Source organism: Charadrius vociferus, unplaced genomic scaffold, assembly GCF_000708025.1.
Source record: "Charadrius vociferus isolate BGI_N301 unplaced genomic scaffold, ASM70802v2 scaffold676, whole genome shotgun sequence".
Taxonomy (NCBI): domain Eukaryota; kingdom Metazoa; phylum Chordata; class Aves; order Charadriiformes; family Charadriidae; genus Charadrius; species Charadrius vociferus.
The window spans coordinates 840,300-865,204 of record NW_009648661.1 but is presented as its reverse complement, the minus strand read 5'-3'; the positions used below and the strand labels follow the sequence as shown (position 1 = coordinate 865,204).

Sequence of the window (24,905 nt, the reverse complement as noted above, 5' to 3'; positions counted from 1 at the left end):
GAGACGACGGCTGGCGGGAGCCCAGACGGCATCCTGACTGCGCACCATTGAAAAACATCAAAAGGTTTTAAACTAAGTTGTCTATTTTTTCTTTTTTCCCCACCCCTCCAAGTCCTGCAGCACTTCTGAAGCTCACAGAGCAAACGAACAAGCACAGGGTTATTTTGCATACACGATACAACAGCCTAACCACTTCTGCCACAATTCCTTTTCTTTCCGAGCTCTCCGGAGGGGAAACTTTCCCGCCAGCCCGCTTTTGGGGCCGAGCTCCCGCTTTGCTGGGGCGCCCAGCACCTGGCTGCCCGCTCAGAAACCCGCGCCGGGTTCACCGCCGGCGTCGGAGACGCTCTGCGCGGAAGCCGAAACGACCAGCCCAGGATGCAGATTCACCGGGGTGTCCTGCAGCATCCACCCACCCTGCCGGCAACGTGGCCGACGCCGCTCCTGCGGGCACCTGAACGCGTGCCTCGGTACCCAAAGCTTTTTTAGATATCTCTCCACACACACACACGCAGAGTCAAACTTTAAATGAGGCTGTAGATGGGAAGTCTTTCTAATTTTGCTCCCAGCAGGGAACAGGGTGTTGTGAATACGAACAACCGCAAACGCGTTATTGGAAAAAAAAATAAATCACGGCACTTGATTCCGATTTCCTCGTGAGAAAGATTCCCTCGAAAAATCCCGTCATTCTGCTCCGGCAGGTTGCGAGGACAATAGCTTTTATAACCGCCACCTCCTCCTCGGGTTAAAAATAACCACCTTCTCCCTCCCAAAACCGTGCAGAGTGTTTTTCCATCTTGCTTTTTTACCTTCCGCGTGCCGCACCTGAGACTCTGACCTGCCCGCCAGACGCAAATAGCCTCTCTATTCCTCATTTTATGCATTTATTCCAGGCCAAAAAAGAAAACAAAGGTGTTCCCCCCGCCCCCAGATCTGCTGCAGAGCTCTCACCGGTCGGCAGCTTCTAGTTTCCCTCCCTGGGCCAGTTTGATTTTCTGTCCATTTTTTCCAGCCTCCGTCCCTCCCTGCCTACGCTCCCGTGGGGGGAAGAGAGAGGCTGAAGGTCCATCTCCTCTGCCCCTCTTCCGCAGAGCTCAGCAGACCCGGGGCCGTGCAGGAGGGGACTGCGCCGCATTTGGAGGGGCACATGGTCTCTCCGCAGCATCCTCGCCTCCGAGATGAACTTCTCCCCGGCTCGGCACGAATCCGGCTCTGCCTAACCACAGTCAGAGCGCGCTGCGAGGCCATTCGGGCTTCAAACCCCGGTTAGAAAACAACCTCGACTTCCACAAGGCAGCAGGAGAACCAGCCCCTGCCCGTTTCATCCCACCCTGTGTTATTTCCACCGGCACGGCTCGCGCTGCCATGTATTATGAAGCGAGCTAAGCAACCGAATTCAATCGTTTCACTCCAGCAGCGTCCAGCGTAGCGCCGTGTATGTGGGACCGCGTGTAAATAAACCGTCTGCCTTAGCAGGAGCTCCGCACCTCAAATGACTTCTCCAACACGGGAGAAAACGTGATCAAACGCTCTCAATTATTTCTGAGCAACGACCCCCAGACATTAAATACAACGAGGAAGGAGGCAGAATTAAACAGCCAAACATACACCGCGTCTCCTGCCCTGCTGCAACCTGCAGCCGTCTCCAGCTTAATAATTCAATAGACCTTTTCTAAAAATAACCGCCAACGGCCAAAGAGCTGTTCTGCATCACGGGCGACTGCTTTTGAAAGGAAGCTCAGTAACGCCCTAACCCCGAAAGCTCTCGGGTTTTGTGCACTGCAACCCAAGTCTTTCGCAACCCGCACCACGGCGAACGCTCCCTGATGGGGGAAGGGAGGGCTACAAGAGATTTGGGGCGTTTTCTGTATCACCTGCAACCATCTCCTCACAAAACCACCGGCCAAAGTATCGGTGGTCTGACATGTAACGTCCCCGATGAATACGCTGATTCTTTTAGGGATGCTCGTTATATTTCGCCAGCGTTGCAGGTGTGGGAATGGTAACTGGGAACACCTCGCAAACTGTGCTGCCTTCAGCTCCGGGTGTCAGCTATCGTCACCGCGTCAGCGTTAACGTGGCGGGGAGGGAGCAGAACCTCTTTACACCAGTTAAAAGGAAAAAAAAACAAAAAAACAAAACCTAAGAGCATTTAATGCAGCAAAGCTCCACCGAGGAATTCTGGGGACAAGCAGAGATCGACAGCTGTTCCGATCATACGTACTTTTGCGAAGTCATTGCAACTGTTTCAAATGAGTACTGATTTAAGGACACATTTTCGGTAACCTTGAGACCTGTGGGATTTTGTTAGCGAAACCACCAAGAGTTGGATTCCGTTCTTTGCTCCCATGGGAAACACGCAGCATCCAGGGAAACCCAGGCGGGGGCTGGGGAGGAAGAGCACCCTGACTGGAACCAGCGCGACCTTCTCCTGGAGGACACACCTGGCCAAGAACTTCCCCGAGGCCCCAAGGAGACACGCAGCCGGGCACCGGGCAGCGCCCTGGGACGTGCGTGCCTGGGAAAATCCTCACTGCAATCTCAACAAGGAACAAAGAGATGTTTCATTTCATGCGCTAAATCCCCTCCTTCCCCACCGCCAGCCATCTCGTGCCCGAGCTAGGATTTCATTAGTGCGAGACGTTCCTCCCCTCCTCCCTCCACGCCGGTACTTACTTGCTGAAATTAAAGAGGAGCCGTTCAAAGACAAGGACAGGTCCTGTGCTGCTCAAAATGGTGAGTGGCTGACCAGCAAAAAGGCAAAATATCGCACCGGTGACTGCCGTGCCCAGAAAGCTCTCCAACACGCCCTAGGGTAGACACAGGAGAGAAGTGAGTTCTACAGGATAACCCTTTCTGTTAGCGCCGTTGCAAGAAAATGAGTCGTTACATCAGCGGACGGTTGCGTGCTGTACGCCCGTACGTCCCAGACTAAGAGAAGACCACCTTCTGCCCCTCTCCCGCAGCTGCGTACAGGGATGGGTTCGTCCCACACGATTCGGTTACTCGGGATAACCACCAACCCCCCTTCTTCTTTCTGAGGCCCGGAGTTTAATCACAATAAAATTTCAAATTATTAAATTTTCTATTTGGCAAGGGGAAGGGAGTGTTTTCAAAGACCACGTAAAGGGTTTGAGAACTCCTTGAACACCTCCCGTGCCTGTGACAGTAACAATACACATTTGGAGGGCTCCTAAAACAGACACGGCAGAGGACGGCCGTGGGACAGCGCCGACATCCTCCAGGACAACGCAGGGCGGGGTTGTTTTATTTTAATTTCTCCAATTAAGCAGACACTCTAGATAAACAAGATGCCTCCCTTGCAAGTAACTGTTTTAGCAAGTGACACACAAACCAAACAAGGCTACTTCATCCAGCAGTCGTGTTGAGACCCAAGTTCATCAGATGTCACCAGCAAGTAATAAATTCCGTATTTAACGAGCTCTACAACTACCTTTGGCATGCGTGGCAAAACAGCTTCGCTGGAGAAGGATAAAAGAGCATGCTTGACGCGTTCCTTGATTTTCATGTCCAACTATAGCTGGACGATATCTACTTTTAAAATGCAAAATGTGGATGAAATATAAACGGCCATAAAATGGGATTATTGACTGAGTGCGCATCCTTCGACAAAAATGGCAGAATCCGCTGGACCTTACCTCGTTTGCTCTTATGGAAACTAATCTGTTTCCACTTGATTGAGTTTTAAAGGCACAAGAAGAGCATCATCTTCTACTAAGACGTGCAGCCGCCAGCATCACCCTCCCCAGGAAGACCCACCCAACAACCAGGAGCAGGTTTTAGCACAGGCAGCCTCATTAATACTGCACGTGTTGAGCAACCAGCACTTAACGGCACATGCAGATCCTTCTTTCCACCCATGACAAATGCGGGCTGCAGTCTTTCGGACTTATCAGCGGTAACAGGAAGAGTTTCAATTAAGTTTTGTGGCTGTCTTTCTTGGAAAGACCCAAGTTAATGTTTACGCTGAGGAAAGTATATTCGTACTGTCATATGTCAAACCAGGACGTTACTATGTAGAGCAGAACATTGTGGGTTTTTTTAATCTACTAAATCGCTAGCAGAACTTTCTCTAAAGCACTCATAAACCATTTTTCTGGCCACAAGCATGATCTCCAAATACCAGTGGTCAAACCCTGTTATCGCTGGGTAATTAAAGCAGCAGCACGACGGGTGTGCAGAGAAGCAAAAGGTAAGGAAGGTTTAAAAGCCGCCTGTCCTGACACACGCTCCGTCGCTCGTCAGTCTAGACGAGCTGCTGCAGAGGGGACAGCCAACGGCCTCGTCTTGGCAGGAGGGGACATCCTCCGTCCTCTCCATTTCTCAGTGCTGTCGGTGATGGCCATCGCTCAGCCCCGGTCCTTGCAAGGGAGATCTGCTTGCTGTGACGCCCCGCAGCCCGCGTACACGGATCACACACAGTCCCAGACCGGCACGGGTTTGGAAGGAACCTTTGGAGAACATCTAGTCCAACCCCCCTGCCAAAGCAGGGTCACCTCCAGCAGGTTGGACAGGAACACATCTTATCTCTAGAGAAGGAGACTCCGCAACAGGCAACAGGGGACAGGGACGGAAGCCCACGAGCCTTTGCCGCTGCCTTTGGGGGACCGGTGAGGATGAGACAATTGCTCTCGGGGCAAGGAACGGCATCCGCAGAGCTGATCCCCTTCGCTCCTCCCGCATTACTCATGGAGAGGGCCCTCGCGGCCAGCGCATCTGGAATCTTTTTTCCCTGCATTCTTCCACGTGTCCGTAGCTAAGAATAGTGTCTTTTCTCAGAAACGTAAAACTCCAAAGTGAGCTTTTAAAGAAACGTTGGCCGTGTCAGGCTCCCCGGGGCAGGCAGCGCCGGACGGGCGACTTTTAGTGCCTGACCCAGCGGCTGTCACATCATTGTTTACAAGAAACAAGAAGTATAAACCGTGACGTGGTAGCCCCAAAATGACTTTCTATGAGGACAGAAAGCCTGGGGGAAAACTTCTAGGTGCTGTTCCTCCACATTTCTGAGCATCAAGATTCAGCGCAGCTCGGGCTCTTCCACGACTTCCAGAAACACGCGCTTCCAAACGCTTTCGCACCGTGGGAACGCGCAACGGTTTGAGCACCGCTTGACGTGAACCTGGACTCCGATCCCACTGAGCTGGTCCCTGGAGCTCCGGGATGCTTCGCTCCGGTTCTGATCATACAGGAGCAAAGAACACACAGTTTTGCTCAATGTGTGGTCAAAACCCTTTCCAGGCTCCCGCAGCAGCCAAGAGACCAAAATGCCTTTTACAAAGGACGGTGAACAAAGGTTTTGTTGAGGGGAGATGGCAAAAGAAAAGCCAGCTGTGCCCAAACTCTCTAAAGCTCTGATCCTCCGGCAAACTGTTCAGAGAAACCGCCGGTATTTCAATTTTAAATCAGTACATAAATAAACCCCAGTAAACTCAAGCGGTTATTGTATGCAAGAAGCGAGTAAAGGTTGAAGTTCATGAATTAGAAAATAAAAGACACTGAGCCTCGGTGATGTCATGAACTGACTGGAGGGATTTGGGTTTTTCTAGCAACTCGGTGATGATTTTCTTGCACTTCGCTCCACTTCTGTGAACTCAAGTTTAAGACCAAACTGGCGACGGGGAGGGGGCGGCCGGGGGACACATCCCCAGAGCCTCTCCTTGCTGTCACTGCTCCTCTCTGCCGACACCCCCAACTCCCTCCCCACCGGAGTTTCCGTCATTAATGGCTACGCTGTCTCTCCATTTGCTGCAGAGCTTCCCCGTTACCAAAGCGGTACTCTTACCCGCGGAACATCAGCGCTTTCCCTTTGCAACATGGAGAATAAATCACTGAGCTCCAAACAGACTTTTCCTGCAGCTTTTGTCTTTCTAGGGACTCTTTTTTGCTCCGAGCAATAGGAAAACTCAGACTGGCTTTTATCTACTGCAGAGAAAACTACGGACTAAAGGCAACCTGCGTTTTCTCTTCCTGCTGTCTTTGCCCCGCGTTGTGTCTCCCCTCCTACGCAGCTCACAGTCTTAGACGCACTTCAGCGAATCACGTTCAACAAATGAACACCATTTTAAATCAGAAGGTGGCTGCACACTCAGATATAATCCCATCGAGAAGGTTCGTGAGGTTCTTGGAAGAACAACCTCACTCCAGCATGAGAGGTATTAAACAAAACATGTTTACGCATCAACCCCTGGCAGGGAGCAGACAGCAGAGGGGTCCCCCAGGAGCACAGGGACTATGGGCTCTTCTCCTGGAGCTCTACCTTCTCTTATCACCCCCCAACTTCCCAAAATGCAAGGTGTTTCTTTTAAAAAAAAATACTACTTTTTTTGGTTTTGATCATTAAGAAACTATACTGTGGGTTTCAGTGGCAAAGGAATATTCTGCTACGTGACGATAAATGTTTGTGGGATATAAAGATAACAGTAAGGACTTTTGGACATGATAAAGCGATTATGTGCGCTAAATTTGGAATCAGGTAACACTTTCCCTTCCTCCTGCTACTTGGAAGACTGTACCTCGTACAGACGCCGAGCGGACAGACTTTGCGTGATGCTCACTGGTGGATCCTGGAGGCTTTTCCACGCTCTGCTGCCATTTGCTATTCTTTCTTTTTACCGTTGTGCATCGTGCATCTGTTCGCATGACTGCTGCAGAGCTGAGTTTCCGAAGAGGTAAACTCTATTTGTACAGGGGAGAGGGAAGTTTGGCACTCCACCAGCTACTGGCTCTGACTCTAGTCTGTAATTTATCATAGGGAAGCGCAGAGCTCCGGATAGGTGCCCCCTTTTTCTATGTTTGGTTTAATTAAACCTGTGTAAATTAATAATTCAGACGTCGTCACTACGACCTTAATTACTGCTAGGAGATTCAACGCGGCTGCACTGACACTATCTAAATACAACCTCCTATGCTTTTTTCCTCTTCAAAAAGCCAAAGGAATACTAAAGCGCACCGCTAGAGCGTAATTCTGCTCCACTCAAACACGAAGGACCTACGGCAGTGTCAATACAGAATCCCTTTCCTTTAGCCATCATCTAAGACTGAGCCATCCTTTGAAGCCCCCCTCTTTGTCTCCCCCGCTGAGCCAGCCTCTCTCTGCGTATGCATAATGCTTCTCAGGATCTCATCTCCCACTATTACGAAATTCGCCTTTCTCCAGAACTCGCATTTTTCTCCGGCGTCACATCTCCTGATTCACTCGCTTTCCTACGAATCTCAGGATTTCCCGTTCACCGGAGAGGCAGAAGTCCAGGGCTTGTAAGAGTCCCGCAGAGGACACAGTGCTATGCTCTGACGACGTGGGAAGTCTGAATCAGACTTTGTAAACTTAATTGGACTGAAATGGCGCAACCGAGACACAAAGGCAGAGAGCACATCAGAGGAACATCTCCACGGAGAAGGAGACCAAGGGCCTTCTCTGTCGCCCATCTTTCAAACACCATTTAAGGTAACTGCTTGTACAGTTTTGCAAAGGACAGCTGTCCAACAGCAGAGAAAGCAAACCAACTTTCAGCGCAAACACGAGATCCCTCCATTAATTGTACCCCGAATTCAAGCTTTGTCGGTGGCCCAACACCCAAACCCTGACTGCAGACAGCAGAAGGCAAAAGACATACGCGTTGCTTTGAAAAGCTCTTGCTGACCTGCATGTTGTCCGTAGCGTCGCCAAGCAATCCTCCAAAAGTGATGGCGTTGGTCACCGTGGCCAGGTAGATGAACAGAATGGCGGAAAGGGCTTGGATATTTAAAGCATCGTAGAAGTCGCTGGCAAAGAACGGTGCTTTCCTCTTTATGTCTTTGATTAAGCCGCCACAGAATCTGAAAAGACAAGCAAAACAAGACTTGGGCAAAATGTTTCACAGCGAAAGTCACTAAGATAAGTCATCAGAAACATCGCCCGAAATGAAGTATTATCTGAAAGGAGTGAGATCATGGCATTACATAATAGTCTTATCGCAGCTGTGATGGTCCAGGGATATCGCTGAGATAATGTTGTAAAGAAAGATAATATCTTGAACACGCGATGCAGCTGGAAAGGGATAAATTTCAGGCACACAAGCCCTACTTCTGCTGAAACAGCCCACTCAACTTTGCAGTTGGGGAAGCTTGTCTGTTGGGGTGGGTTTTTTTCCCAGCTCTATCGGTCGATGTAATAAAATATATTAACTGTAGCCTGAATCCCCGCCTAAACTTCTCCGTGTGGCAGACACAACGGTTGGGTGAGCCAAACGATCTGCTAAATGGAAAAATGCCTCAAACTGTTAACTAGAAAAAGAACTAGAAGTAAAAACGCAAGTGAAATCATCTTGGGGACCAAGACAGCTCCACTTGCAGACGTAACCTTTTTGTTCAATCACAGTACTCAACTCATATAAACTCCACGTGGCTCTGACACTGCTGACATGAAAAATGTTCCTGTTCTGCCTCTTGTTCCCGTGCACAGAGTTTACCGCCGCCAGGACCGTTCAGGCGCTCTGTGCGCAGAGAGGTACGTGGCAGATAGGCACACATCACTTTCTCACCCAGAATCAGGACGTTATCCACTGCCTTGTACGCACCAACGGGTAATTTCAGACTTTCCTCCTGGAATTTAGATATTCTACCAGAACTTAAAAAACTATAGAGCGGGATGGAGGGCACAATGCCACCACAAAAACCTGCGTATTGGCCCTGACATGCCGATCACACTGTTTTATGGCCACCTGAACTGCATTGCCTCTGCAGTGGACTTTTATGTGGCGTCTAAGCACAGTAATAAAGCAGAGAGTGAGGCCTCGGGCTCTGTTACCTTCTGTATTTCTACCCCATAAAAGCCTTCATCTGCGCGATGCAACTACAGCGGGAATGTCTGGGAAAGGGAACGCCTCTGCTTTTGGCTAAAGCTCTTCCAGCAATCCGCGTGGAAACTGTAGCTGTACCCGCCACCTTTACATCCCATACGGTTCATCTGCCTTCACAGACCTTCAACAGCCAACACCTCCCTGGGCCTTCTTTCATTTTTGAGTGCCTCATTTAAGACACGTTGTAATTTGCTGAGGCTGAGTGTCCAGAACCCTTCTGACCGCCTCAAGCCGGGCGCTAAAAACCCCAAGACACGTGCTGGGGTCACAGCTCGACCTACACAAACAGTATGTTGGGATGGACAGGGGAAGGGGTGAAACGCCTTGCCACCTTGCTTGGATCACACCAGGTCCGTCCCGCTGAGCGGCACGTTACCGACCTGCCAGTTCGTTGCAGTTCTTCACAATCCCCGTGGCCCCCGCCGCCGTGTCCTCCATCATGAGGGGTGTCTCCATTCATCTGTAGATTCTCTCCACCGGAGTACATGTTTTTCCTAGGGAAGAAGGCAAACCGAATGGAGGCTCACTGCATGGTCTGACGGCTCTACAAAACATAATCCACGCGCAGCTCCTCCAAACGAGTGTTACACAGTCTTTCCTGAAGCCGTGTGGTACAACGGAGACCAGAAGGTTGACCCGCTGGCAGCCAGAGTGGAACGCAGTGCGTTAGACAGCCCAAGCAGAACCTCAAAGGGCCTGGATAACCTCTATGTATGTTATTATATGCCTACAACATCACCATAAAGGGCTCAGAATCGCAAGAACGTCCTCCCTCCAGCTATTAAGAAGGACCTGAAAGTCTCTCTAGTAATTTCTACATGCCTACAGATGGATGCAGGTCACTCTTCGATGCTCAACAAACCCGGTGTACCCACAGCACCGCGTCCTCCCATCACCTTTTCGGAACTGATGCACGCCGTCCGTCATCACGGAGCTAAACCCGCCTGTCTCCCGCTGTTACCTTTTATCTGAAGAAGGAAGAGACTTGGGGGGCTCTATCCTGATGGCCGGATCCCATTCCCCCGGGGGGAGCACAATGACTTCATCCAGAAACTCATCGATGCCAGCGATCAGGTCCTGCCGGTCCTTGGCTTTATAGGCAATGTCATGGAACACCTGCAAGGAAAAGAGAGACTCCACGTAGAAAAGGTTTGCGTTTTCTGTAGCCCAGGCTCCAGAGGCAGCTACCGAGTTTTATTCTACAAAACCAACTTGTTCATCCTCAAAAACCTCTCAAAAAGTATCAGGACACATGGCACGAGGGTGTGTGAACCTGAGGAATTCCCTTTCCTTTGGTTGGTCCTTCAATGACAGATTCTTTTCTTGCAGGCGTAGTTCTAATTTTTAGCAAAATACACATTTCTAACCATTTTTAAAACGCTACTAAAGCAATTACCCATTTCTTTTATCCAATAAAAGAGTTTTCCCCTAAATAAGGAGTTTCGATTATACTTTGAGAAGACACTTTTACAAAGCCTCAAAAAAGCGTCGATCCTCTTTTCCTACCTACTTCAGTCTACCAAAATACAGGTTAGTTTTCAACCCTGTGACACAGAAACCATGACAATATTTACTCCAAAATATAATATCAAGGAGCCCAAACTAGTTTTACTGATGGTATTACTGATGAAAAGCGAATGAGAGAAGAGAGGAAAAAGATCATTAATGCTGAATTTCACAGAAATTCCTTGGAGTGAAGGTGGCTCAGCAAAATGATAGAACTAGTAAGAACAGTCACAGCATCCCAGACTGGTGAGGGTTGGAATGGCCCTCTGGAGATCATCCAGTCAACCCCCCGCCAGAGCAGGGGCCCCCCCAGCAGTGGCACAGGGCGGCGTCCAGGCGGGTTTGGGATGGCTCCAGAGTGGGAGCCCCCCCCTACCTCTCTGGGCAGCCTGTGCCACTGCTCTGCCGCCCTCACAGCAGAGGAGGCCCTCCTCAGGTGGAGATGGAACTGCCTATGGTCAAGTTTGCGCCTGTTACCTCTTGTCCGAGGTGGTAGGACCTTGTCCTACCTCTTGACGGTGGTAGAAAGGGCGGGCTTTGGGGCTATGGAAACCAGACCATTGCTCCACGCAGTGGACTGACAAAAAACAGAAGAGCTGAGACCAGGCGAGCGGTAATTAAGGGAACCATACAAGAGCAGAAGAACATAAGGAGAAAGCAAGGAACAAACATAATGTAAATCAGCCCTGATGCGCAGAGCCCAAGGGACACTGGAAGAAAGAAGCCATAAATGAATACTGAAAGCCCCATCATCTCAACGAGGTGCATGATTAGCGAGTAATCGCTAGCTATTCATGGATAATATATAAACGGTGCCTGAACGAAGAAGCGCTCTGGGGTACAGAGCAACACCCAACAGTCTGTCCTGGGTGTAACCACTTCTGCGGTAATTACCTGGAGCGTAGCTGCGGGCTACCGTGATTGCGGAACGTGACACAAGGCGCACACCGTGACAAGATTAATTCAATGGTTAATTCATAGTCTAGTTGAAAGAATAACTGCTAGCAGGAAAACACACATGATGGACAAAAAATTCCTATATATAGTCACGCTTTTATAAAAACATGAAGTCAGATGAAATAATTATGTGAGCAGACGGAACTAGGAGGTGATATTTGGATATCTTGGCTTTAAGTGCATCCCACCCACGTGCCCATTCCAGTCAACCACGCTGGAGGAAAGGACATCATTATTAGCTAACGAAGTGAAACCTGGGAGAAGCCGTTTCACACAGGAGATGTCAACACACCTACCTCATCCGACATCAGGGTGGCGATGGCTCGGCCGATCTCGTGATAGGACTTTGCTTTGCCCTTCGGTCCCAGCAGAATGAAGAGAAATCTGACAAAACAAGCAGAGCGTTCTCATTTAGGACAGCAAAATGGATCGCTTACACAATATCTAGACAGAAATGCAACTTTAAATTGTTAGAGATCCAGAGGCTGCCTGTGGCCTCCAGCGAACTTGGGAGTAGAGGTTACGCCCCACAGCCCATCATGCTCGCTTTGCCAAGCAAGACACTATTCTGAGTTTTTCTCCCCAAAAGCCTTAAAAGTAGCCTTGAGACCACTACGGCCAAATGCTATCAGAGCCCTAGGCAGAAGTTGCTACCATCCAGCAGCCTGGACTTCAGGATGAGCTGAAGGAAGGACATTCTTCCAGCGTTCAGCAACTGGAAGGGAATTATGCAGGATGGATGCAGCTCCAGCCCAGAGCGGTCGAGAATCCATGCCCTGTGCACCACAGAAAGCCCATCCACCTCCACGGTGACCTACTTGATCATACGTTACTGGCTCCTTGTAGCTGTTCAAACGGTGACCTACTTGATCATACGTTACTTGTAGCTGTTCAGTCCTTGTATAAGATCATCTGTGGTAAACATGTCCCTAGTGCTAGCGCAGTGCCATTTACGTGATGATAGCAGGAGGGGACAGAAGAAGATTTTAGGATTGCTCACTCGGCACAGCTCCCGGGGCAGTGACACACGTGAGCACCTTCTGTTCTGGGACCAAGCGGGGCCAGCACGGCACCAGGCACAGGGAGGAGATGCTATTACCCATCCCCATCGCTCACTGCAAACTACATCGCTCCCCCGAGCTACCAGACAGCACTCCCCGTGCTTATTAACGCTCTGCCGGGGCCGAGATCTACGTTACGGCTCAGCACCCACCCCCATTAGTCTAAAATAGGGCTTTAGCTATAAATAATGAAGCCCAATTTGCACGCCCTGAATTTCCGCTCTGGGTATACGATACATAGCAGAGACCTGTAAGCCCATCCGATGGCTTCATTGTCACAGCTTAATTCATAAGGAGGCAATTAAGGTATTGACCTATTCCTATGGAAGGCACCATCAGCAAGGCTGACTACATCTACACGGTATGAGGAGTTCATTTCTTATATGATCTCTTTGGGCAGCAACTATATCCCAGTCACTGCTAACGAGTTTGAAAAACACCACGATACGAAACCTTTAGAGATAGGAAATTACTGCTCTTTATTTTTTTTCCCCCCGTCCTTGCTTTTGTCAGTGCTAACGTGCTACGAATGAGCCTATGCGACATTACGTTCTAACGAGATTCCCTAACGGGAAAGGCCATGCATGGAAAATGGATGCTTCTGCTCATCAAACTGCCTAGCGGTTGTGCCAGAGTAACGGGAACGCTGGGGAAAGGTGGCTGGCTTTTCCAGCCTCTTAATTGACACTCATCAGAAAACATTTTAAGTACGGCCTCAAGGTTGGTTCTTCAAAGGCACCTAGATCCTCCTGGCCTGGAAGGAAAAACAAATGAAAAAAAATACCACCATTCAAATAAAACTTAATTCAGGAAAGACCTAAACCTTATCTCAGACACTCCCAGTTCCTAAACTAAGTTTCATACGCAAGGCCGAGGTATCAATGCTGAAACGGTAAAAGCCAATACCTCCTGTAGAAATACTCTCGCTTTAAGGTTGATTTCATGCTGTAGTCGGGTGCCAAGCCGGCAGCGACTTACTCACTCAGCATCTACGGCCTTGGCTGCAGCAGCACAAGCTTCCTATAAATCCCCTGTTCGGATCTGTCCCAGAAAAAAAGATTTGGTTCACGGCTACGGCATGAAAATCCATCTGTCTTCATGCTCACCTCTTCACCTTGCCCACCGGCTTGTTGAGAAAGCCCTGTGACTTCTGTTGGCCATCTCACACAGCGACCAACGTTCCACTGCCTGTGGGATTTCAATGGAGACCGTCATGCCGGTCAGACGGCGTCGTTACAGGCGTTCCGCCTGACCCGGACTCTAACTAATGACCTTGAGGTAAAAGTCTTTCTCTCTTTCTCACACATCAACTCATCCTTGCAATTAGCAACAAAAGAAGTCACATGGCAGGAGACCAACTTCTCCATCTCACCTAATTTAGCAAAGACCGGGAATTATTGGGGCCATTTTCAGCAAGCTCAAACAGAAACACTAATAGCTGCTCAAAACAACTTTAAAGCTTCCTGAATTGACTCTTTTTCCAATTACAGTCCAGCCTTTCAACCAGTAATGGAAAATAAACACACTATAACCTTGGGTAAGTTGTCTCATCTAAAACCTTTTGCGTTACTTGCACCGTGAATTTGCGTTAGCTTCAACTGCCAGTCATAAATTTCGATTGTCTCTCATAGGTAGATTGAAAAATGCTCAATAAATACATTCCTTTAAACATCCTCCCCTATCGATCCAGTCACCCGTAGCCATCCGTCAGTTAGGCTGAGCCATTTGAGGCTTTTCTCCTCTCTTTAGTCACTTCGATGGCTCTTCTGTGAACTTTCCCTGATGTATCAGTGTGTTCCTCAGGCAAATCACCCGAGGGCTGGCAGTTTGGTCAGTGCAAATACATAGATGAAATAACCTCTGGCTACTCAGGAGCTTTACGTGAGCTTGCTTTCCTGAGAAAATGAAGGCAGGAGCATTGAAGCAGGAGACAGGACTTCAGGCAAGGACAACCACGGGAAGCCCTAGGAAATATGGTAGGGTGATGGGGAGAGCTGGGATTATTGCCGTGGTGGAGGGAAGGGACATGGGACATACTTCTAGGAAACCAGGTTTCAGCGGTCCCAGCCCTGATGGAACAATCTGTTACACCCAGGGGTGGCCCCAGCCCTTCACCTACACCATCACCCAGAGAAGAGTGGGACTCGGAGCACAGCTCTTCCACCCACGCTCTCTGTCCTTGGAGAGAGAAGTTGCCTTCAGGCCAAGTTAAAGCACTGATGACCGGATTGCTCTGGGCCATCGAGACACCCTCTTCGTTATTTTTTAACCTTCACTATGTTAACTATTTGTTTTCCCAAAAGCTGCTGATAAAACGAGAAACTCAACAGGGCTGAGAGGTGCAACACCTCACCAGAAGTACCTCTCCCCAAGTACCTCTCCCCGTACAAGCACTGTATTGAGTATTGTTTCAGCTTCCTAAATCAATATATCATAAGGTACTAAGTCAAATGTCTTATAAGGTATATTATATCCAAACAAGTGCTTTCTATTTAAAAAAATCTAAAGTCACACAAAAAAAAGGCATCAAGTTAGTAGGACAGGACCCACAAATGCATATTAATTGGCATTTCTAACAGTAACACTTCCTAATCACGTTCTTCCTGAGGCTTTCAAGTGTTTCACTTAAGGTTCACCCCGAGGTGAGTAAGCCGTAACACGCCTAGGTCATGTCCTCTCCTCTCCTTCTACCTCCTGGAACTTTCCCCGTGTTTCATGAGTTATTACAAAACAGCATAAAAGACAAACCGCTCCTCAGCCAACTCTTCTAAAACTCTAGGATGCAAATTATCCAAATATACTAATCTTTTTTTAAAAAGTTCATAACTTCAGAAGCGGCTGCCTGGCATTCTCCCGGTTTTCCAGGGGAACGAGACATTTTCTAACCATCTTCTGAAATAATTACATCAGCTGGCTCTCTTCCAATGCAGAACAGAGGTATCTGAACGCTCTTGCCTTTACTAAGATGTTCTTGAAAACAAGCAGCAGAACTGCGCTCTGCTGCACACAATGTGTGCTGAGTCAGCAAATGTCCGTTTCAGATGCTTAACACTGCTAAGGATGCTTCAACGTGGACAATGTGAGGCTTCACCTCACACCGCTTAGCTCAAAGGCTCTCTGAAGTATTACGAAAACTCAGTGTTTCTCCCAGATGCCCTGGGCAACAGCTTACAGATGGACTGACGGCCCTCACACCCAGGACATCTGGCCTTGAATGTTGTAGGAGCACTCCAAATCCTTCACTTCCAAGCTGATAATGACCCAGAAACTTAGTAATTTATTACTCTGTTTTACCTAAAGCACTATTTCTCCTGTCGTTTTTGCACGCTTTACCCTTCCTCAGCAGATGATGACCACCAACTACATATGATTCACCTTATAATCATACGGACTACGCCACCAAACCCAACAAGAGTAAATTAATTCTCACAGATGAGTTATTCCAATTCGAAATGGACAAATGGGCCCTGACCAATGCATTGTAAATCCAGCCAATGCACGTAGAAGATCTAAAGGTAGCACCATGGACAATAGCGTCTACAAGCCCCCTAACTTGGGGTTATGGACCTAATGACCTACTATGAGCTAACACAACCCTCCTGGACCTCGGTGGGAGGTGACACCAGAGACCGCGGGGCAGAATTTCAATCTACTTTGCCCAAGGAGGCAACAGGGCTTTATGTGCTGTGCTTCTGAGAAATTTGGCTAGAAATCTCCATGAAATCACATGAAGAGGAGGTGGGGAGTGAATACAACACAGACAGGCTCCAAAGTCAGCGCAGCACTAATATTTTTTGCCATCGATTTGGGAGATCCTGCAAGGAATCTGTAATGCCCGTGACTATCAAGTTCCCATATGGGGTAAGGGTCGTGGTGAAAACTGTCCCAGGAGACCAAGCCTCACCGTGGTCTCTTTGCAAGCTGACAAGGTTGTCCCGTGTCCCGTCCCCAGCCTCCAAAATAAAAATAATTAAAAAAAAAAAAAGAGGAAGAGCGACTAAAACCAGACTGAAGTTCAGCTTGCTCATCCATGCCTCTCTCTCAAATCTGGAGCAAGCAAGAGCAGCAGCTCCGTAAGGGTTAAAGGCACCTCCACAACAGCAAGCAAGAGCAGCAGCTCCGTAAGGCACCTCCACAAAGGAAACTCAGTCAGGTCCTCGAGAAAATGTTTTGATTTTTGAGAGGGGTGGGGGGAAGCAGTCCTTCTGTTGTGGGACACCACACGAGATGCCTGCAAGGCATCCAGCATTCCCAACAGAGATACATGCTGATGGACTCAAGGCTTGACGAACAACCTCTTGATGTCTTTTTCCAGCAGAACTTAGGGCTCGGATGGCTGATGAAAAGAGCACAACTTGAGACTGCAGTAACAAAAGGAGATGGTGAAGTGTTTGGTTTGTCTTCTATTTCACAGGTGATCCTTCAAGTTTTGGGCAACGTACCAACATCGCAAGCTTCTCACGTGTTGTCCAACACACAAACGCTGACAGACAAAGGTAGTCTTTTGCTGCCAGAGCTCCGATTTCCCAGGGCAAGTCCTTCTGCTGGAAAGGCTGCTAAAGGACACAGCCCCAAAAACCGTTTCAGCGCTGTAATTAATGAGCAAGACACACGTTTCATCCTCACCTACAAAGACGAAAAGATGCCTTTGCAGTTATGCGCTTAAGTTCGGAGGCAAGGGAGGAGAACCTGACTCCTGGTTCTGCCACATGCTTCCTAAGTGACCTCTGGGCAAGTTGCTTCATTTCATTTGAGACTTGTAGACACAGGCAATTTCCCAGCACTACATATTAGGCTCTGCAAGTCTGTACAGCTTATCTCCAAAAAAAATCTTTCCCTTGCTCATTCTTCATCTTTTTCCCCCCGTCAACGTTACCTTAATGCAGCAGACCTGAACACATAATTGCACGTTTCTTTTATGAAAATAAAAAGCTGTGCACCTATTACACTGTCCGGAGGAGAAGCAGCCGTACCCAAGCCACGGTGCAAGCACAGTAGCCACGTGCTTGCCAAAACGAGGAGTTCATAGCACTGGGGAATTAAATTCCACACGAGAAAACCAAAGTCCTTAAAAGTTTTTTTTTATCTGATCGGTAAAAAGAAAACGCAACACAGTTTAAGGCCAGAGTCTCTCTATACCCGTTTCAGATCCCGGATTTTTGTTCCTAGGGCTGTATGAAAACATCCCACCGGGAAACTTTTCCTGGAAAGTTCATCAGATTTTGCTGGTTTCTTTTAAGTAAAAATTTACTTTTAAGTAAAGGAAATACTTAAAATACTTAGCAAGGAAGCGTGACGGAAAAACTATATAGAAGATTTATGTATCCAAGGAAGAGTCATTTCTGCACAGGAAATCTTACTTCGACAAAGCATCCAAAATTCTGTAACTTCCAAGAAGAACCCAAGCCAAAGAATGTGTGGAGGGAGGAAAAAAAATCAGCAGAAATAAGTAACCCATTTAACTGGAGATCTACACGTTGAATACCGTCTACCTTAGGCACACAATAATCCTTTTTCTTCCTCCAGTTCTAGGTCAACGTGACTCAACCAAAACAGGGCAGGGACTAGAGATACCACGAGCCTTTCACCTCTCCAGGGCTTGGTGTCACATTTGCTTCTCCATCACGAGACGGAGGTGATGCCTTTCTCATCCAGCTCAGGGACGCAGCGGATACCTGGATTCTCATCTAAACTAATAAAAGCCACCACTGCCCTCTCCCCGCAAACCCTGCCCGGTTGGCGCTCTGGAAAACAGAATATGGAGGTGGCTTCATGGCTTTCTGCCAGCTGTGTGACACCGTGTTACGGCTGGGAACGCTTCCTCCCTTCTCCCAGCTGCTCGGGAGGGCTTTCCCCATCCCTCTGCCCCCAATCCCACCAGCCCTGCGACCATCGCCTCCTCAGGGCAAGGCACTTCACTGGCTCCTGGGATGTCTTCAGTGTTTCTCTCGTTGCTGAAGAGCGTGAAATTTTCAGCTAAGGCAGAAACGTGACCTGGATCACCGTGCAAAGGCACCTCCAGCTGTGCGTGTCACCCCGGGAATGAATGGCCATGTGAAGGCCACCACCTAGGAACCTAATGAAATTCAACAAGGGCAAGTGTAGGCTACTGCATCTGGGGAGGAATAACCCCATGCACCAGTACAGGTCGGGGGCTGACCTGCTGGAGAGCAGCTCTGCGGAAAGGGACCTGGGAGTCCTGGTGGCCAACAGGATGCCCATGAGCCAGCAATGTGCCCTGGCGGCCAAGAAGGCCAATGGCATCCTGGGGGGCATCAAGAAGAGCGTGGCCAGCAGATTGAGGGAGGTCATCCTCCCCCTCTGCTCTGGTGAGGCCATACGTGGAGTGTTGTGTCCAGTTCGGCGCTCCCCGGGTCAAGAAGGACAGGGAACTGCTGGAGAGGGTCCAGCAAAGGGCTACAGAGGTGCTGAGGGGACTGCAGCATCTTTCTGCTGAGGAAAGGCTGAGGGACGTGGGGCTGTTCAGTCTGGAGAAGAGAAGACTGAGGGGGGATCTTATCAATGCTGATCAATCCTTCAAGGGAGGGTGCCGGGGGGATGGGAACAGTCTTTTTCAGTGGTGCCCAGTGACAGGACAAGAGGGAACGGGCACAAACGTGACCATCGGCAGTTCCATCTCCACCTGAGGAGGGCCTTCTCTGCTGTGAGGGCGGCAGAGCAGTGGCACAGGCTGCCCAGAGAGGTAGGGGGGGTCTCCCACTCTGGAGCCATCCCAAACCCACCTGGACGCCGTCCTGTGCCACTGCTGGAGGTGCCCCTGCTCTGGCGGGGGGTGGGATGGGGGAGCTCCAGAGGGACCTTCCAGCCCTCACCAGTCTGGGATTCATTCTGCGATTCCCCTCCGCGTTGCAGACCAGCACGCCCACAGCCCCGCGCCGAAAGCCGGGTGGTTTAACTCCCCACCTGCCCCACATGAGAACAACCCGCTGCTGCTGAAGAGATGCAGAGATGTGGGAAAGAGAGAGAGATGCAGAGATGCAGGTCCCGCTACGGTTACTGGATAGACCCGGACCACCGTACTCAGCGCCGAAACGCTTATTCAGAAGCCCCCACAGGGGGGTTTTGCTGTGCCAAGCTTTGATGGCGCGGTTTTGACAATTTTAACAGGAACTGGATAATTTAACAAAACGAAAGGAGAAGCGCGGGGGGAGAGAAGGGTGGGGGGCACGCCGAAGGCTCCAGCTCCGGCATCTTGCGGAGCCTGCGGGCTGCTAAGCGCACGTCCATGACAGGGACGCCCATCGAGAGTCGGCGCTGCCTGCGGAGACGCTCCATCAGAGCTCGTCTGGGCCCTGATGGGATTTCCTTGATTGGATTTCACAGGATGCAGCCATTGCAAATGGCTCGTCATTACTCAGGAAAGCCATCTAATGAGCCTCCCTGCTTTGATTAGGGCTAGAATTCGGTTTGGAGGACAGCAAACGGATAATACTATTTCCTGGAAAAAATGTTGGCATGGAAGGACACATTGTCTTGATTAATGCTATTGAGTAATGAGGTCGTTCAGCAATCCTAGATCTAACTTCCTGGCTCCCACTACCAAAACAAACAATACCTAATTTTACGTCTGCTGAAAAGCATTCGGAGATGGGTTTAAAAAAAAAAAAAAAAAAGGATTAAGCGGGGTTAGACTCGGAAACCGAAATACTGAAGTACACAGAGCTCAGTAATGCTGAGGAACAAAGAATAACCTTTTATAAAATCAAACCGCTTTTATCCCCCCCGTACTCCTACCAGAACACCCGGTGTGTGCAAACAGTTGTTGACGTGGTTACTGCAAGGAGCTGCTTAATGAAACTCCAAGAAATACAAACTCTGCTGCATTACTAGAAGGCAATTAAACAATTGGCAAAACCAGCTCATCTTTTTCCTTCGTTTTGCACATGGAAATAAGTTATGGCTTATAATAACCATGTCACTTTCATTGCACATGATGGCTGAGATTCATTGCAGTAGCCATGTGCTTTTGTCGCGGTACTACGGCTCCTCTCACGAAATATTACTTGATGCAGCCCCAAACCCTCTCGGTATTACCCAAATTACACCTTTCGCTCTGTACTGAAAGCCCTCGAAACCGTTCACATAAAATATGTATGTCAAAGGTGCAATTTGAACTCCGTCAATTAGAAGGAAAATGCAAAATAAACCCTCCGTAAGCTGACAGCAAACGCGCGCCGGAGCGCAGACGCGGAGCTGAGGGGGGACACTGAGGACCCGCGGCAGGTTGCCCACCTCCAGCCTCTCCGGCCCTTCTCCTCGAAACTCCGTTCTGGGCGCACGTCAGTACCTTTTAATACTCGTCATTTTTACAGTTCTTACCTCGGTGGTATACTACTGTGCAACGCTCACGCACAGCAGATGTTCTGGATGTCTGTCGTGATAATTCTTCCCTACTGCGCTACATGATAAACAATATGGAATCGTATAACTAAGGGTGATACCGCTCAGAATTCAAACAGGACTTCAGCTTTGCCGTTCCGGTAGATACACGCACTCACTGTACACACGGTTATGCATATTCAAGCAGCGAATTCAAATATTTAAGCACGTAAGATATTTGTGAGACTCAGATTCATTTACAACATGAGTCGCAATAAATAAAATATACACATGACATTTTTCTCCGAACCGTTACGCGTTACAAAGCAACATACAGTGTGACCACCGCTGATGGAAATGTATCCTCCAGTTTACCTGACTTTTTTTTTTTCACCCCAGCGGGGTCAGAATTGAATCCTTCCTCTGATGGGAGTTTTTAAGGGGAAATATATATACTGCCAAAAGGCGCAGAGGGAAGCTGAGGTATGTACAGTGCGTGTTGGGGGGGAACCATGAGGGGCAGGAAAAAAGCCCCAGTAGGTAAATTTGACATTGATCGCGCCCTTTACTGTGCAGTCATGAAGTTGGGGTGTGTGTGTGTATTTTACAGCTTGTCTTAGAACCAAATTCAGGACTTGAGAATGATTAAGCAGCTACAAGTCAGTTTGGTTACTTTAAACCAATAACCCTGACATCACATGATGGAAAGCAACGGGGAACATCTTCCTCTGGCCTGGGGTTTTTATTTTAAAAGGTGGACATTCTCTTACCGGGTCGGTACGGGGACTTCAGTCAGAGCACCCAACATGACCGCCTGCTGCAGCCGGACGAAGGCAATGAAAGGACTCTCCAAGAAGTCCACTTCCCCCACCAGCACGTTGGAGGCTTCAGCATCACGGGGCAATTTCTTCATGAATTTATTCTTCAGCTGCATCAGTGAAAGAGGAAGGAAAAGCAAATTAAGTCTTGTTAGGCATGCAAACAGCAACGTGCAATAAAATTTACCCAGTTTTCACCCACATTTCCTCCTTGGTCAGAATGTATCTTTGGTCAGTACGAATCATCCCCGCAGAGCCTCCTGAGATACAAAGACCAAGAAGATCAGCCCCATAAGAACAACACTGATATCAGTGCTCGAATCCAAGACGATGTTGAGAAGGTGACAGAATTACAGACTGCTCAGGGTTGGAAGGGCCCTCTGGAGATCGTCTAGTCCAACCCCCCTGCCCAAGCAGGGGCACCTCCAGCAGTGGCACAGGACGGCGTCCAGGCGGGTTTGGGATGGCTCCAGAGTGGGAGACTCCTCCACCTCTCTGGGCAGCCTGTGCCACTGCTCTGCCGCCCTCACAGCCGAGAAGTTCCTCCTCAGGTTTGGATGGAACTTCCTATGCTCAAGGTCATGCCTCTTGGAGCTGCTCTTTCTGTTTACAGACCCAAAATGATACAATTTGGGGGAGAAAAAGGTGTGAAGCACTGAGGAAGATGAGTAGATCCGGGCAGGGTTGCAGGAAGAAGCCCCGCGCTGCCGCGCTGCCTGGCTATCTGCACGCCGGGGCAGGGCAGGCATTTTTCAAATGTGAAAGCACAACTCCACGACCTGCGGTTGCCGCTACAGAAAGGACCGGCCTGAGGAAAGCTAACCCTGCAGGATGGTCACCAGGAGCTGGGCGCCTGCATTTCACTCTGTACGTAGGGTTGGCAGAACTTAGTACCAATTTTTGCTGCCTGATGAGTAAGAAAAGCACATGGGAATATACAATTTTTCATCGTGTTTGGAGTTTAACTCTTCATTCACGGCAAGCCCACTGTTACCTGTGGCTCTAAACGTGGCGTGTGCATGGCTTCTCCAACACCATGACACCAGGACTGGTGACGCGCGGCAGTCAACATCGTGTCACCTAGGGCAGCCCGTCACTGCGGAGCGGAAATGAGCTCCGTGCGTTCGATCTGGAGATCTCCACCCCATTTCTTGCCTTGGGATGCGCACGGAGTCATCTCGTGGCTTGAAAAAGGGAGACCGCGCAGAGCGAGACATTCTGTTCCCTCCACCGCGGGTCCTTCTGGGCGCTGGCCTCAAGTCTGGGAGCAGAATCCACCAGCAAGGAAAGCCCCATTGGGACTTCCCTCATGATATAAGCAGCGCTTCTAGAAAGTCATCACAGCATCGGTGTGGTACTGAACGGTGAGGCTCAAAACTGCAGGAAAACAAGCTAAGATGACCTATAAAGCTGCACTTATTCATTTCCAATCCTTCTCAAGGCATCCAAACGGTATCCGAGGTCCGGTTCTGCGTCCATCACCATTAAACCAGGGTGCCGGAAGAAATCTACTGACCAGCATCGTTCTCATCAGCCGGCTGCCAGGGTTACACTCTCATTTATATGTCTTCTCCCAAAGTGTAGCTATAGCTTCATGCTAAAAAGAGTTCCTTGGAGCCCAAAGGTTATTCTTCTCAGCTCTGCACCTCCGTATTGCACCACACCCCGGGTGATTTTTGGTGATGCTCTGTGTTTGTCCAGCTGAGGGTGAATGGCAAGGGAGGATGTACTGCCAGAAACGCCAACGGCACGGAGCAGGGAACGCTCAACCGGGCTACGCACCCGCAACCAGCTTTGCCAGGCGACTCAGAGAAGTAGCAAAAATGGGAAAAGTGTCATGAAAAAGGCATGAGTTATTGATTCGGCAGGAAGAAAACTGCTGGAACCACCTGACTCTTGCATGCTTCGGTCAGGATTATACCCAGAGAAAATATTAAATAAGCCTCAAGGAGCTCTGCGGAGGAAACCTGGAAAAGTGCTACCAGTTCTTCCATGAATACTGTTTTGGAGGACACTGGAGATTAAAAAAAATAAATAATGGGAATGTGGCAAAACCCCAACGAACGTTCAACTTTGCTGAACAGGGTGAGGTTGGTTGTGCGCTCATGTGCGTCGCTGAAGCAGCACGGTGTTGGCCCAAAGGCGGGTGGGTGCCTTTCTGAACCAGAACCCACCAGCAGGAGCTCAAGTCAAAACGGCACGGCTCATTTTGAAGAGCTATCATCACAGTGTTTTGGGTTTTTTTTTTTCTCCAAATGAGTTTCGCAGCACCGCTTGCCGCTTTCTTTAATCATTTATCAGCTAGGTGATGGGAAGGGTGCAGTCAGCACTTAGAACCCATTTCTGAACCATTCCCTGAAAAAGCTTCGGAAAGATTTAAGTCCTCGGCAGCACCCGAGAGTGGGGAGAGAGGGAGGTGGCACAGCTGAAATCACTATATTCACTTTCCCCGCACTCTGCTAAAATGCGCATCCTTCCAACCCGACTGCCAACGTTACTCTAAAGGCCACAGACCCCTGACGCTGTGCTTGCGTACACGGCAACCTGAAAACCGCAGCTTCCCTCAATGCGTTGTAACGCTCCGTTATCATCAGCATCACTTAAGATTTATCAGAAATGAAAGCAATTCCTGAGTCCACATGGCTTTTATCGCAGCTGCTCCTCAGCTCTCGGGCACGTCCCTGTGCTGCCGCTGCCCCTGTGGCAGAGGACGCTGCTGTGCAGTTCCCAATTCTGCCATTTCCAGCCCAAAATGAAGGCATAAAGGAAAGGCAAGCGGTGTGGGAAGCGGGAAGGACTGATGGCATTCACCGAGGACAAGAGAGCGCCGAGGGGAGATACGTGCCCCTGGACCTCCTGGCAAAATGTTCAAAAACCATCTACGGGACCAAGTCAGACTGATTTTCCTAAACCACTCAGCATCACAAATATTTTTTTAAAGGATGGAAAGCTTCTTCCTTTGGTTCAGGAGCACCGAGCACAACCAGGAGCGCAGCTGCCCGACAGACCGCAGCAAGAGAAGGTGAACAAGAAGCGCTCGGCCGGGCAAACACCCGGCTGCTGCCTGGCAGCCCTGGCACCCTCTGCACAGGAGTCTGCAGGCTTGGCCAAGGCAAGAGAACACCCAAGGCAAGTGGAAACTCCATTAAATGAGTCATTGGCTGAAGCACCAGAAACGCAGAGCTAACAAAACCCCACGATACGCTGCTAAAATCCTAACTAGAGAAGCCCTTTAGCTAGCCGCCTTGCTGCAACCATGCTCCAGCCTTTGCAGAACGACCTGCAAGGAACGCGTAGGCACCGATCTCGGGAAGAACCCGTCTGCCCTTACGTGTCGTAGCGGCATTTCATCACCCCCCGCCTAA

General features: G+C 49.4%; 1 protein-coding gene across 1 annotated transcript in view; it reads right to left on the bottom strand.

Moving 5' to 3' along the window:
* Nucleotides 1-24,905, bottom strand: part of SLC4A4 (solute carrier family 4 (sodium bicarbonate cotransporter), member 4) — a 158,997-nt gene that overhangs the window by 35,528 nt on the left and 98,564 nt on the right. Inside the window, exons 8-13 of the mRNA XM_009886487.1 lie at nucleotides 21,493-21,650; nucleotides 11,618-11,705; nucleotides 9,820-9,974; nucleotides 9,239-9,352; nucleotides 7,662-7,836; nucleotides 2,677-2,810 (exon numbers count right to left, since the gene is read on the bottom strand). Of these exons, the coding sequence (XP_009884789.1) occupies nucleotides 2,677-2,810; nucleotides 7,662-7,836; nucleotides 9,239-9,352; nucleotides 9,820-9,974; nucleotides 11,618-11,705; nucleotides 21,493-21,650 (824 nt within the window). The remainder of the gene's footprint in view (nucleotides 1-2,676; nucleotides 2,811-7,661; nucleotides 7,837-9,238; nucleotides 9,353-9,819; nucleotides 9,975-11,617; nucleotides 11,706-21,492; nucleotides 21,651-24,905) is intronic.